The sequence below is a fragment of the Sciurus vulgaris genome (assembly GCF_902686455.1).
Source record: "Sciurus vulgaris genome assembly, chromosome: 11".
NCBI classification, from domain to species: Eukaryota; Metazoa; Chordata; class Mammalia; order Rodentia; family Sciuridae; genus Sciurus; species Sciurus vulgaris.
Window position 1 is genome coordinate 119,727,649 of NC_136472.1, and position 15,601 is coordinate 119,743,249.

The 15,601-nt window shown below is 37.4% G+C and overlaps 1 protein-coding gene across 1 annotated transcript; it reads right to left on the minus strand.

Annotated features, from left to right (window-relative positions):
- Positions 1-14,359: 14,359 nt before the first annotated feature.
- Positions 14,360-15,295, minus strand: LOC306640333 (olfactory receptor 8B8-like; the record flags this gene model as incomplete). Its single annotated transcript, XM_079104532.1, has 1 exon — positions 14,360-15,295. One exon carries the CDS (start codon positions 15,293-15,295, stop codon positions 14,360-14,362), a length of 936 nt encoding a protein of 311 aa, XP_078960658.1.
- Between the last annotated feature and the right edge of the window lie 306 nt (positions 15,296-15,601).

The window sequence follows — 15,601 nt, forward strand, 5'->3', positions numbered from 1 at the left end:
CCACACCCTTTGCCATGATGTTCTGCCTCAGCTCAGACCCAGAGCAATGGAATCTGTCATCTGTGCTCTGAGATTCCTGAAACTGTAAGTGCCAAATAAACTTCCCTTCCTTTAAAACTGTTCTTGCCAGGTCTTTTGGTCACAGTGATACAAAGCTGACTAACACATATGTCAATATCCTGTCTAATGAAAACTGAAGTGTTTGGAATTCCAAGATAAGTTTTTAAATATATATGTTATTTCTTTTTGGTGAAATACAGCACATTTTAGAGCAAGCAACTCACCTTCACCCTAGAGAAAGATCACCTGGAAATTGCTTCCAGTGATAATAAAACATCTATTAAAGGACAAAATTTCTTTAATATCTTTCTGCCTTTTAATTTAGCCATGGTAAAATTTCTTGCTCTCTATTTCGCTACAAAACTTCCTTTGGATTGAGGAAAGAAATATGCTTAATTTTTTTACATTTGAAAATACATTTCAAACCAATCTCTAAGAAAAATAGTACTCACCCAACATGTTACCAAAGTTCAGTGGATTTCATTGTTGTCAGAAGTTAACAAAAGTTTTAATATATTTTGTTTGTTTATTAGGATACCCTACTGTACCAACTTCAAAAAGAGTTCTAAAAATCTGTGCTCTAAAACCATAAGAACGGAAAATGTACTCAGGATTTATTCTTTTTGAAAATGTAACATTTATTTTTTCTAAAATGTTGAAATTAGACCATTTAGAAAACAGTTTTTCTGTGGATTGAAATCGCAGGAGTACTCCTCAGCAAGGTGGAGATGTTAGAGAATTCCCTGAAATTCAATTCCAGATGTGAGAAGAATCACAGAGATACACAGATTCAGGTACTGTGTACATAAGAGAAGTTGGAGCCTGAGCAGGGACACCAGCACCGGCTTTTTACCTCAGAGGAGAGGGCTGACACAGACAGGAGGAGAGAGGCACCGCCCACAAGGCTGGCGTGGGAAAACCTGTGCAGCAGAGAGGCAGTCTGACCTGAACTGAGCCAGAAGCAGTGCAGCAAGCAGCTGTTTCCACATTGCTCACCTGGCATGTGGTAAGCTGAGGTGGGAAGACATCTCGAAGCTGTCCAGCCACAGCTTTCTGCTGCAGGAGCCTGGGAACTCGTAGGAATTTTGCCAGACTGTCCCAGCAAGTGTCTGCATGAGGTCCAGATTGTGCGTGGTGGGGTGCTATTAAAAAGAGGCAGAAAGAGACTTGTGTCCAGCGCATTTCAGCCTAGAGATACTGAGGGGAGTGTACCTTCCTTTCCCATTGGGTCTGGTGACTCACAGGACCAGCCAGGAAGAGTGCAGAAACTGGACAGATGGGTGCGGTGGCATTCAGTGTCTGATCTCAGGAAGCCCATATTCATGTGTGTGGAATGTGCAAGATCTCTGGAGAGTTCGTTTACCCCAGTGGAATTCTCAGGGGGTCCTGAGATCCAGATGCCTAGCAGAGATTAGCATCTGCTCAGGCAGGGTCTGCAGAGGACCATCTGAACTAAATACCAGTCCCCAGAACTCCTCATTTAGAACTCTGCATCACCTGCCCTAGTCTGCTAGGGCTGAGAACACTAGTCTGCTCAGGCTAAACTCCAATTGCCAGTGCTTCCCATTCCATTCTTCCTTATGTTGCTGAGAAGGAAGGCTGAAAGTTGTTACAATCCACTCTGCTTCCAAGTCACTCCAGATGTCAGCTTGATCAGCATGTGAGGATGGGCTTCAAACCTTCAGCTCTTCCTCTTCGATGAATATATAGGCCAAGAAGCAATAGAAATAAGGGCAATATAACACAGACAGCGGACATCCATTCTTATCAACAGTTTTTACATAATGCCTTTATTTTTTTTATTTAAATGTTTTCTCTAATTTTTTCCATTTTTTTTTTTGTGTGTGTGTGTGTGCACGCACACACTTGTATGTGCTTGCTCTGCTGATTGGTTTGTGTGTCTGTGGGCATACACATTAGTTTTTCAATTTTATAATTTTTTCACCCATTTGTTATTTGTATTGTTTGGCCTTTTGAAGTTTAAGTTTTTTGTGTGTTTTGATTTCACTTATTGTTTGTTTTAGCTTTTTGTTGTTGTTGTTGTTGTTGCCCTTGTTGTTCCTTCTCTCCTTTCTTCACCCTCTTATAGAAAAAATTCTCTTGTTTACTCCTTTCTCCTCTTTGTTTTATCTCTTTCAGCCAGTTCTTTCTCCTCTTCCTTTATAGCTGTGACAACATAATTCTGCTTTCCCAACTTACTTTTGCCTCCTGGCCCCATTTTATTTTCTCTTGCTGAACTGTAAGCTTACTCTCTTGTAGAACTATTTAGTTTACAAAATTCATACCCACACCATGCATGTTGTTGGGGTTATTAGTACTGTGAATGGTGACATAGTTGACTCTTGCTGTTTAATTCTAAATATAGTGTGTGGGTATTTATCACTGTAGATGTTGTTAATTGATGGCCCCATCATTCCTTTTTTGTGGTAATTGGTGTTATTGTTGTCATAGTAAGCACTGGGCATCCATTTTAATGATATAGATTGATGTCTACTGTTATTGCAGTTGCTTGTGTACCCTTACTATGAAAGGGGGTGGGAAGCTATTGCGACACCATGAGTTCACAGGGTAAGGACTCTTTGTAAGCTACTCACACAGTTTATTCAAGTGACAGCTCACCTTGCTCCATGCACAAATTCACAACTGCTCAAACCTCAACAATACTTTAACACAAAGAATAGGAGACACAAAAAACTCAACAAATCATCAGGACCCATGTAGAAGTGCCTAGAATAGGATCCCAGGTCCCACTGTTAGATATCTGCTCCGGCAGTAAAAACAGAAAGATGTCAAGATGATGTCTCAGAGGAAGCCACAGTGTTGTAGTAGCTCAACACAAAAGTGAATTAAATCCGTAGTTCTAAAGCAGCAAACTGAGAGGTATTGGTAGCTGAAATTAGTACTTGGATTACACTCAAGTCTATGTGTTAAAATAAGAGTTTCCAACATCATAGGACTTATTATCAAAGAGATAATTATGCACCAAAAGGCACTCTCATCAAAAAGGAAAAGGAATCCATCTCAAGATACAATAAGTCCAACACCTCTGGGAACAAGAAGAAACAGGCAAACAATTCTTCACCAAAAATTTACCATTCACTAACAAAAAGAAAAAAAAAAAAAAAAAAACCACACAGATATGGAAAGAATACAAAATATTGATTGTTAAAAAGATTAATGCAGTAAAAGAACTAAAGAAGAAATTATAAAAGAAAATACAGAAGGTGAAACACCATTTTAATAGTGAGATTCTGGAAAGGAATTGATCAGGACTCCTAGAAATGAAAGACACAATAAATTAAATAAAAATTTACTATAAAGAATCACCAATATTATATTACATAGAAAACAGAACTTTAACCTCAAAGATGGGGCATATGAACCTCAATGCTCAATATGAATTAAAAAAAAAAAAGATCAGAATATACAAGAACTCTGGGACAACATTAAGAGACCAAATTTAAATTTAAGACTCACTGGGATAAAAGAGGGCATGGAGGTACCCTTCTATGGAAAATTTCCCAGGTTTTAAGAATGGGATGGACATCCACATAGAGGAGGCATATATGACATCAAAGAGACAAAATGAGATAAATAAAAAAAACTCTCCAAAACATCTCATATTCAAAATGCCTAACATAGAGAATAAGCGTGAAATATTAAAAGTCACAAAGGAAAAACATTAGATCACATTTAGAGTAAAACAATGAGGTTCATATCCAACTACTCAGCAAAAACTCTACAATCCAGAAGTGACTGAAATGAGATAATTTAGTCTTTGCACAAAAGCAATTGAAAACAAAAATTGCTATTCCATCAAATCTACCATTCAGAATCAAAGAAATAAAAATATTTCATGTTGTGACACTGAATTCATGATCCCTATGCCAGCACTACACAATGTACTTGATAAGATGCTACACAGGGAATAGCTCAAAAACGAAATCCCAGATTTCTCAAATGTATAAAGCTCTCTTAAAGAGCATTTAAGTAGATAAAAATTAAGAATGAATTAAATATATGAAATAGAACAACTAGCAGGAAAAAATAAACATCTCTCAATAAAAACTGTGGATAAAGGGAACAGTTCAACAAGACAATGTGATAGTAAACATTTATGCTCCAAATATTGGTGCACTTACTTACATTAAAAAAACATTATCGACATTAAATCCAAGACTGATCCTGTAAATGGGTGATTTAAACAGAACACACCCCTCCATCTGACCCTGTAAATAGTTCTGGGTGATTTAAACAGAACACACCCCTCTCATCAATAGAGAGATCATCTAGACATAAAGTCAACAAAGACATTTCTGACCTAAGTAATACTAAAAATCTAATGGACCTATCAGACAGCTATAAAATATTTTATTCAACAACAACCGCATCCACTTTTCTTTTAGTAGCTCATGGAAACTTTCCTAAGTAGATTATATTTTAGGTTACAAATTGAGTCTTACCAAACACAAAAAAATAAATAAATAAAATTCCATGTAATCTATCAGATTATAATGGAATGAAATTAGAAATTCACAGCAAGAAAAATTACCAAAATCACAAAAACTCATGAAGATTGAAAAATAATCATTTTTTTTCAGCCTATGGATTCCTAGTATTTAGCATAGGGCCTAGCAAATAGTAGGAGCTTAACACCCATTGGATGAATAAATCATTAGATGACTCTAGTTTCTTTTGTAAACCTATTATTGTGGTCAAAGGTCTTGTCTTCTTAAGAGGTGTCTCACTTCTTGTTTTATTAAAGAATTATAATTATATGTAGTGTTTGGGTTCATTTTGACAAAATCATATATATGGGAATTTTTATTTCAATTCCCATTGCCTTCTTTCCCTTCTTCCTTCCACCTTCTACTCCCTCTCATCTTCTCTATTGATCTTCATTTCACTCTTTTATTTATTTTTGAGTGATATTTTCTATGTATGCATAAGTAAAAATCATTTTTGTACATTTATAAATGTATATAACATGCTACTGTTAAATTCATTCAATATTCTACCCTCTTTCCCTCTTTCCTCTCTCTCTATCATTCTCCTTCTTCTCTACCCTACTGACCTACCTTATATCTTTATGATATCCAATCTCGTCCCCTGCCACCTTTTTTCCCTTATTTTGCTTCTACATAGAAGCGAAAATATTTGGGTATTGATTTTCTGAATCTGGCTTATTTAATTTAGCATGTTGTCCATTACCATCATTTACCACAAATGTCATTATTTCATTTTCTGTTAAAACTCCACTGTGCATATATTATGGGCATCTGGGTTGATTCCATAATTTAGCTACTGTGAATTGTGCTGCTCTAAATATTGAAGTATCCATATCATGATAGTATGCTGATTTTAGGTCTTTTGAATAAATAACAAAGAGTGGTAAAGCTGGATCAAACGGAAGTGCCACTCCTAGTTTTTTGAGGAGTCTCCACACTGCTTTCCACAGTGATTGTACTAATTTGCAGTCCCACCAGCAATGCATATGTGAACCTTTTTCCCCACATCCTCTCCATCATTTATTGTTGTTCATGTTCTTAATAATTGCCAGTCTGACTTAGGTAAGATAAGATCTTCATGTAGCTTTGATTTGCATTTTCCTCATAGAGAAGTTGAACATTTTTTTCATATATTTGGTAGCCATTTGTATTTCTTCTTTTAAGAAATTTCAAAAAAAAAAAAAAAGAAAGAAAGAAAGAAATTTCTATTTAGTTCTTTGGCCCTTCTATTAATTGGGTAATTTGGGGTTTTGCCATTGAGTTTTTTTGGTTCTTTATATATTCTGGATATTAATCACCTATCGTAGAAGTGGCTGGCAAAGATTTTTTTTTCCATTCTGTAGACTCTCTCTTCATTTTCTTAATCATTTTATTGGATGTGCACGAGATTTTAATTTGATGACATCACATTAATTGATCCTTGGTTTTATTTCTGGAGTTTTAGAGGACTGGTTGAGGAAATCAGTGACTGTACCAATATGATAGAGCATTAACCTTATGTTTTCTTCTAACAGTTGCAAGGTTTCTGGTCTAATTTCTAAGTATTTGATTCACTTTGATTTAATCTTCGCAAAGGGTGAAAGATAGAGATCTAATTTTTTTCTTCAACAATCGGATATCTGGTTTTCTCTACAATATTTGTTATAAAGGTTGTCTTTTCTCCAAAACACATATTTGGCATCTTTATCAAGTATCAGATATCTATAAGTATTTGGATTTGTCTCAATGTCTTCTATTCTGTTCCATTGGTCTTCATATCCGTACTGATACCAGTACCACATGGTTTTTGTTACTATAGCTGTGTAATAAAATTTCCATTTTCGTATCTTGATGCCTTTCCTTGTTCTTCTTGTTCAAAATTGCTTTGGCTATTCTAGGTCTCTCATTCTTCCAAACAAATTTAGGCACTGCTGTGTCTAGTTATGTGAAGAATTTCATTAGTATTTTGATGACGATTACCTTGAATGTGTATGTGGCTTTTGGTACCATGGTCGTTTGTACAATATTAAATTTGCCTATTCAAGAGCATGGGAGGTCTTTCCATCTTCTGAGGTCTCCCTCAATTTCTTTCTTTAGGGTTGCTTTAGGGTTGGATTAATTTCCAGGTTCTTTTTTTTTTTTTTTTTTTTTTTTTTTGAGATTTTTGTGAAAGGAATTGTTTTCCTATTTCTTTTCTCAACTGAAAGGCTTTTCCCTGGATTAAGGGAAATTATTTTGTATTTCATCTGATTAAGGTGAGAATCTAGCCAAAAAGAAATCCCCAAAACATCAACAGAATTATTTAACTCTAATACATCCTTGTACAACTTCTATTTCTCTCCTCAAGAAAATACTTTTCTTCTCAGAGGTTTTTGTTTTTTGTTTTTTGGGTTTGTTTGTTTGTTTTTGGTGCTGGGGCTTGAACGCAGGGGCACTTGACCCCTGAGTCCCATGCCCAGCCCTATTTTGTATTTTATTTAGAGACAGAATCTCACTGAGTTGCTTAGTGCCTCACCATTGCTGAACTCAAGATCCTCCTGTCTCAGCCTCTTGAGCACCTGGGAATACAGGCATGCACTACTGAGTCCGGCTCAGAGGTGTTTTTAAAGCAAGTTTGACATCGTTACTCCTCAAGCTGTGGATCAAAGTGCTCAGCATAGACCCAACATTTGTATAAGAGTGAGGCTACTTTTTCTGGCCCACACACTCTACATCAGGGATGTACATCTAGTCATTATATGGAACATAAGCTCTGAAGGCTTAAGCCCTTCCCTTTCTGGTCCAGATGTGGAAGATGATGAAAATGATAAAAACATAGGAAATTGAAGTAGTTCTGGTAGACACAAAACTGATCATGCCAATTAGAACAAAATCCACAATCTCAATGGAGGTAGTAATACAGTAAAGGTGGACCATGGGGAGTATGTCAGAGATTGTGGACAGTTTTGGCATCACAGGTCTCAACATCCAAAGTATGGACTTGGGAACCCTGAAATCCCATTACTTTTGGGAACCCTGAAATCCCATTACTTTTGTACAAAACACAAAGACAGTTTAGATATATGGGGATAATATAACTTTATACAGCAGTGGTTAGCAAGTAGCAAGAGCAATCATGTGCCATTGCTGTCAATATTATAGTATTTAGTGATGGAAAAAAAAATGTATATAATAGACCTGAGTCAGGCACACTGTATAGATGTTATTTTTCTCCAGTATAAAGCTCATTAGTATTTTGGTGGGTGTCATAAAAATCAATGGGTATATCCACAAAAGATAGATTAAAGATGAAATAATACAGGGTGTGTAAAGGTGCAAATTTAAAGAACTTAAAATAATGAAGACCAGATTGGCCACCACAATAAACAGATAACTACGTAGGAATAGGAATAAGAAGGGGAGCTGGCGTTCTGGCTTGTTAGCTAAACCCTCCATGATAAACTCTGTCATTCTTCTGTAGGAACTGATTTAGGGAGAACCAGTTAGAGGTAAACTGTAGTACTACATTGTACAGCTCATCTCTGGAACCTACTGGTTCTGCATAATAGTAACCTTTTCCACATCCCCCTTCTCCCACCCACTGGTAGCCACCATTTTATCATCCTCTTCTACACCTTTGACTATTTTAGATGCCTCATAAAAAGAGGAATCATGCAGTATTCATCCTTCTTCGACAGACTTATTTTACTTAGCATACTGACTTCCATGCCCATCCACGTTACAAATAGGTTTTCTTTTATTTTCAAGGCTGAATTATATTCCACTTTTGGTATGTGTTACATTTTGTCTGTCCACTCCTCTGTGGTTACAAATCAATAATAATCATCTATAAATTAAACAAGATAAGCAAATATCTTGGACACTGGGATTGCTTTTGCCTTGTGGCCATTGTGAATCATGCTGCAATGATCTTGAGAGTTTAAATATCTCTTTGAGATAGTGATTTCAATTATTTTGAATATATTCCAAGAAGTGGGATTTGCTGAATCGTATGGTAGCTTTATTTTTAATATTTTGAAGAACATCCTTGCAGTTTTCTGTATCTTATATGTAACAAAGGCCTATGATATGCGGATCCCTACCTAGGCATTGTCATGCTGTGCTCTGAGAATACAAAGCGTATCTTAGCCTTGAGACAGAAATTTACTAGTAAAATGTATAAGAAACCCACGAAAACCATGCCGGACATGGGAAATCACATAAGGGAGTTTATTAAGGAAACAAAGTGTCTCCCTGCAGGGTAAGAGAGAAAATGAGAGGAAAAGAGAAAGGGCACATGCTAGAGAGGTGGAAAAAGGAGGAGGAGAGAGAAAGTGAGTAGGAGAGAGAAAGCATGAGAAAAGATGGCGGGGGAGCTATCCTTAAGCAGTTGAATTCCACCGGGCTAACAGGGGACCAATAATGGAGAAGGATACTTGAAAGCTGACTGATGAACCAATAAGATGTTCACAGATTGACAAGTGATTGGGAGGCAGGGAAATGAATGCAGCGGAAAGTGAGGGGAGCAGCTTTAGATTATATTACAAATTGTAAGTTGTTAATCAGTCAGATTGGAAGGAACTACTATGATACACCACAATACACAGTTTCTCACTTCACTTTTCTTGTCTGTTATTCTCACAGACCATTTCTCTTCTCCATGTATCATCTTATTAGTTGGGTGGTTACAAGATCTATTTTAGCAAGTATTTACTTGATTTCATATTTAATAGATGGAAAGAGACCCATAACAAGGAAAACAAATCAATAATAATCATCTGTAAATTAAACAAGATAAGCAAATATGTACTCACAAGATCATGTTCCTAATTAGATAGTAAGATTAGCATGTCACCAATAAAATATGTGTAGTTTGAAAATAAATATTTAGATTTATTATTTACAAAAATTCAAATCCTATGTCTTTCTGTATTGTAATTTTTTAATTTATTTTTTTTAATTTTAAAATTTAAAATTTTTAAATTTTTAATTTTTATGTCCTTTAAATTCTACATGCAGGGGGCATAACTTTGAAAGGTTGAGCAATGATTGCTACCTGGAAAACTCTGTGAAGGCCAGGATAGCATATCTTCCTTATTGACCTTTGTATCACAGTACCTAGAACTCTGAAACAATGCTTCACAGAAACACACAGTAAGAAGTCCTGCAGGACACTGGGGCATGTTTGAAATCCCAACTATCCCAGAGACTGAGCTGGAGGATCTTAAGTTTGAGGCAAGCCTGGGCAACTCAGTGAAACCTTGTCTCAAAATAGAACAAAAGGTCTGCGGACGCCCTTGGTGCTTGCATAGCCTGTGGGAAGCCCTTGCTTTAATTCCAAGTAAAGAAAGTGAGTCAGTCCTGAAAAATATATTTTTGATTGAATAAATTATATACTTTGGAATGGTAATTTATTGAGGTTTTTTTCTGAATCTTCTTTTGTAAAAGTACTGACAGTTTAATTATCTCTTATGTTTATATTTTGGGACAATGTATTTTTTTTGTATTTTGTGTAGGGTGGAGCCGAAATTTGTCAGCATAAAAACAAAGTGGATCCCACAAGATAAGACTTTCTTGTGTCCTAAAGGAAATGAATAATTTGTGAATTTATTAAAAGTTTTTACTTCCCTTGGGAATTTTTGAGGATTTTTCTCTAAATGATACAGGGAAAATTCATTTCCAATCACCACTTCCAAAGGGATTTCATCTCCAAGGAATTACACTCAGATTGCAAAATTGCTACTAGTGCTCCAAAGAAATAAGTGTAAGAACTTCTCTATTTTTTACTTCAAATGAACAATCTCTTTCAATCAGATTTTTCAGCTGCTTTATTTTTAATTTTCAAAATACCTAGAAGATTTTGAATATTCTTATATATTAATGATCAATTATCTGAGGTTATGGATGTGCCAATTACCTTGATTTGATCATTACGTATAATAAACATGTGTCTCTTTTGAAATTATTTTCTTTCCTGAATTCTTCCTCTGTCTATCTTTCTTGTTGTCTGAAAGGTACTACTATGGTTTGGCAAAAGCCAGAGAGGCAGGAAAAACATACTATCTTCAAGAGGCTTCTATGTGACATGCTCTCTGAAAGGTTATGGAAAATAATATTTCTTCTAGACAGCCCCTGGGAGAGATGGAGGGACAGTGGGAGGGACAGTGTGGCTCTGGAAGATGGAGGGAAATTATACAAACATTAAACCTCTCCCAGTAAATCCTTTTCCAGGAACAGTGGGTCCTGACGGGAGGAGGTGGATACTGAAATGCTGGGCCCTGGACTTCGACCCTTTCCCATTGTCCTGGAAGGAGAAAAGCAACTAGTGAAGCTCTGGGTAACAATGGGTCCCAGAGAAAGAGGATTATCAGTGAACACCCCTTTCTGAGCTTTCCCCAGTAAGAAAGAGTTTCAAACTTTTTACAACTGCCTTCCTGAGTTAAAATTTTCACCTGCACAACTAGTTCCCTGACTGTCCGACCGGCACGTTCAACAGTTTCCAATGATTAATTCACCCTCGTTGTAAACTATAAAACCCAGAGTCCTTCTGTAACTGAGGGCCACTGTCATACCCAGAAAATGAGCCCTTCCAGTTCTGATTGATTGAACCCTGCTGTGGAATAAAGGAAAGCTTGCTGATCCATTTGAGGTCTGCTTCCATCTTGGTTATTTGCGTTTTCATAATGGTGCTGAAACTGTGTTGGTTATTTTTATTTACACGCTCATGGTAAATAAGATATCAAAGTCTGCTCCTTACTTTTCAGGACTCATGTATTACTTTTTTTTATTTTTTGTCAGTGCACAAGAATCAGGATAAAGCTCACAGTTACTTGGATCACAAGAGACTAATAGACTACAATAAATAATAATTCAATATTTTTATTGATAACTATAGTTGCCATGCTACTGACATTCATGCTATAAATGGTGATAATAATGTGACTCAGAGAAATAGAATGAATATCTAGGTCCACACACAGCTAATTAGGCTACAGCTGGACTTTGAGTTCAGATTTTACAGCACTTTTTTCTACTATAGAAAATAATGTTCACCCTACAGTGATTCTTTGATTCTCCCTGCCCTTTTTTTTCAATTTTCTATTGGCTGGAAAATGAAATGCAAAGCTTAACTTTTAGAATGAGCATGCAAACAGAGATAATGTTGCTATTAAATAAAGTACTGGTGTGTTATCATACCAAATATTAGTTATAATTTCATGCAGTTGTGCATTAAGAGCTATAGTCTATTGAACATTGATGTCTATAGTACATTGAGTTTGTTTTAGATATCAGAGTACAAAGTTTACACCTGAAGTTATTGGGGAAATGTATTATAGTTCTGTACTTTATTTTATGGTATGTTACTTATGTAATCTTTGATTTTTACTTTTATCAAATATATTTTTTTTCACAAAATAGAAAATTCTCTTGGAGACATAATTACCAGGAAAGCATTGCTGAGAAAATGTCAAGATTGTGTGTGTGTGTCTGAGACAGCAGAAGACAGAAGCAATTCAAATACATGGTTAAAGAATTAGATTTACATTTTGTAATTACACGAAATAAATTTAAAATAAACTATTAAATAGAACAAGCAATTATAGAACATTACTGCCAACAAATATCACACAAACATGCAAAACCATATAAGTAGTTTAGGAAAGTCAAACATTGCACCATGAAAAAATGTCCTTAATTAATTTTTATTGAGTTGTATTATTAGCATATGAATGGAATTTAAGTTGCACAGAGAAACAGTTCTAGCTGCAGGCTCTTGCCTCTATTCCTCTCTTTGTTCACATTCCATGAATTCTCAGTGACTTCTTACTATTTTTGAAAAGCCAGGTTGGATGTGTCTTCCTTGAACAACATAGTCCCTTGGCTAAATGAACGTTTTCCTGAAAATCAATTCTTAGAATTCTCTTATAACTGATTAAACTGAATCAAATTATAAATTTAATATCTATTAACAGCTTGTTTTGTCAGGGACTTGATACCCTGCTATGTTATAGAGATAAAATGGCGAATGGGATACATTCTACCCACAGACCAGTAGGTAACACGTTTAAGAGAAAAGGGAATTTTGATAGTAGAAATGCACTCTAGTGTATACACATAAAATGCTGTGAGAATATACCATAAAGTCATCTAGACTGTCTTTCTGTTCAGGAAAAACTCCCATAGTTTGTGGGTAACCTTTATACCTGGAGGCTGGAAAGACTGAGCCAGGCAAAAAAGATGTAAGAGGGTGATTCAGGTCAAGGGGACAGCTAGTGGAAAAGTGTTTACTAGATCAAGAATGACTATATTTGGGTCCGACAGGGAGTTACAGCTGGATCTGGCTTTACTCATACAAGGAAGATAAGCTCATGGGAGCTGAATGATCATTTCTGGTAATACTAGGAGAGTATTATGAGTACTATGATCGCTACCCTCCCAAGAGGGGAGATGATAGGAGTTCTCTGTAACAGTAGCACTGAGTGCTGGGGAAAAAGTGTGAGCAGTGATAAGTAGCAAGAGAGGGGTGGAGGTGATACCCATCTGGGTCTAAACAATTAGGTAGGAGATGATGCCTTCACTGTCACCATGAGAGTGGGAAGAGGAGGGAGCTGGGTGGTGTTGGAACTGCTGCTGTGATAACGGTTAATTTTGATGTGTTCAGTTCAAGTACCTATGGAGAATTCAGATGCAAATATGAGGCAATTAAATGCATAATCTGAAGTTCATATGTTAACTTTGAAGTTGCCTAGGAAGAGATTCCTTACATGATTAGAGTATTTGAACCTGCAATGAATTAGTAAAGCTATTTGAAAAAGGTATGGAAATTTTCTCTAAAATGTAAGTGGGAAACAGTAGGAGAAAAGAAGGAGCAAGATAAGGAAAAGGAAGGAAAGGAGAGAAAGAGAGAATAACGTCCCAGTACTGAGCTACACACTAAATTGCATTAACTTTTTTTTCTAATAATCCTGTGAAATAAATTGATGTCCTTATATTGCAGAGGTTCTAACCCAGGCTTTCCGATTTCAAATCCAATGCTGTTTCTGTTATATTTCATTTCTTATACCACCTCGGAGCAAAGGTCCGGTGCCCCCTGAGCCTTAACTCATGGCCTGGCAGCATTTAAAGGATAAGATTTTTTTTTGTTTGCTCTCCCACCTTAACTTGCAGTCTGTTAGTATTGAAAGCTTGCTCAGTGACTTCCACATCCCCTCAAACAACCCTATGGACTTCAGAGTCCAGGGGCATGATTAGGGACAGGAAGTTCTTGCCATGACTCTCCCAGGACAAACAGCAAAAAGGATGAAAATTATTGAACAGCCATCAAAAGAGCAAATTCCTAGGGCCTTTCACTTGCTACTTGCCATGGTTGTGTTCTCTTAACAGCTCCCACAACGCATCCTAATCCTAAGACAGAGATGTTGCTACAGAATGCAGCCTCTATATGACAAATCAACATTTGGATCCAGGATGACCAACACTGGTCAGTGCAACTTCCTGAGTAAAAGTGCCTTCAAGGGAAAAAAAAAATACATCTTTAAAGTATACCTAAAACCAATAACATACCGAAACCTTAGTCCCCTCTCTCCCAAGAATATCCCTTTCACATGAATAAAACCAACTCTCTCCTCTTGATGGGAGAGACAGCCTAACCCTCCTCTGTGGGTGCTGAGTCTCACTTCTCTTAGGAGAAGCCCTGAGAAAAACCTGGCCCCTATCTTCTCTCATCTGAGCAAACAGCGATCACTAAGTCAATGTCCTTGTGTCTAGCCTAGGAAGAGGGAGGTTTAAAGGGAAATCTGATTTCTCTTCTAAGAAGTAATACTGCTGCCAGCTCAGGAAAATATTTTCCTGCTCAAGGTTTTTTTCAGGGCAACCTTAACCTCCTTGTTCCTGAAGCTGTAGATGAGAGGATTGAGCATGGGCACCACGATGGTGTAGAACACTGTGGACACCTTCCCCTGGTCCATGGACAAAACAGAAGAGGGATGGAGGTACATGAATGCCCCTGACCCAAAGAAGACAGAAACCACAATTATATGAGAACTACAAGTGCTGAAGGCCTTGGACCTCCCTTCAGTGGAACGGATGCGAAGGAGGCTGATGAGGATGAACGTGTAAGAGACAGCAATGGTGACAGTGGGCACAGCGACATCAAAGCCCACAACAATAAACACCACCAGTTCATTGACATGAGTGCTGGTGCAGGAGAGCTCCAGGAGAGGGAAGATGTCACACATGTAGTGGTTAATGGTGTTGGCCTTACAGAAGGTCAACCTCAGCATGCACCCTGTGTGGGCCCAGGCACCTGCGAACGCCCCCACATATAAGATTACAGCCAATCGAGTGCAGAACTGAGGGGACATGGAAACCATGTGTAGAAGTGGTTTACAGATGGCCACGTAGCGATCGTAGGCCATGGCCGTCAACACATAGCACTCTGCACTGACCAAGAGGCAGTAGAAAAACAGCTGAGTCATGCATCCTGCGTAGGAGATGGTGTTCATTTCTGACAGGAAGTTTACCAGCAGCTTTGGGGTAATGACAGAAGAATAGCAGAGATCAATACAGGACAGATTGAAGAGGAAGTAGTACATGGGAGTGTGAAGGTAAGAATTCAGTCCAATTAGAGTGATCAAGCCCAGGTTTCCTGCCACTGTGATGGAATAGATTCCTAGGAAGAGGAAGAAGAGGGGGAGCTGGATCCCTGAATATTCTGTTAAACCCACCAGGATAAACTCAGTGATGAAGGAACCATTTCCAATGTCCATTCTCTTCTAGCAGGTTCTGAAAGACAGGAGAGTAGAGTCACATTTGTGGTAGACCCAGATTTGCCATGCAATGCCAAGTCCATTCCTTCTGTAGCTGGGAAGTCTGAAGACTGCTGGGGTTCAGCTATATTAGAGAAAGTTGGATCTGCTGAGGCCTGAACAAGAAAGGAAGTAGAGATATCTCTTCTTTTTCCTGCCTCAGTTCATCACTAACACTGTAGTTCAGGCTTGCTAGTCTACTCACCAACTCTGGTTTCTCTGTGCTGATCACAGTCCAGATTGAATGCTGTGTAGGGTGGAGACTGT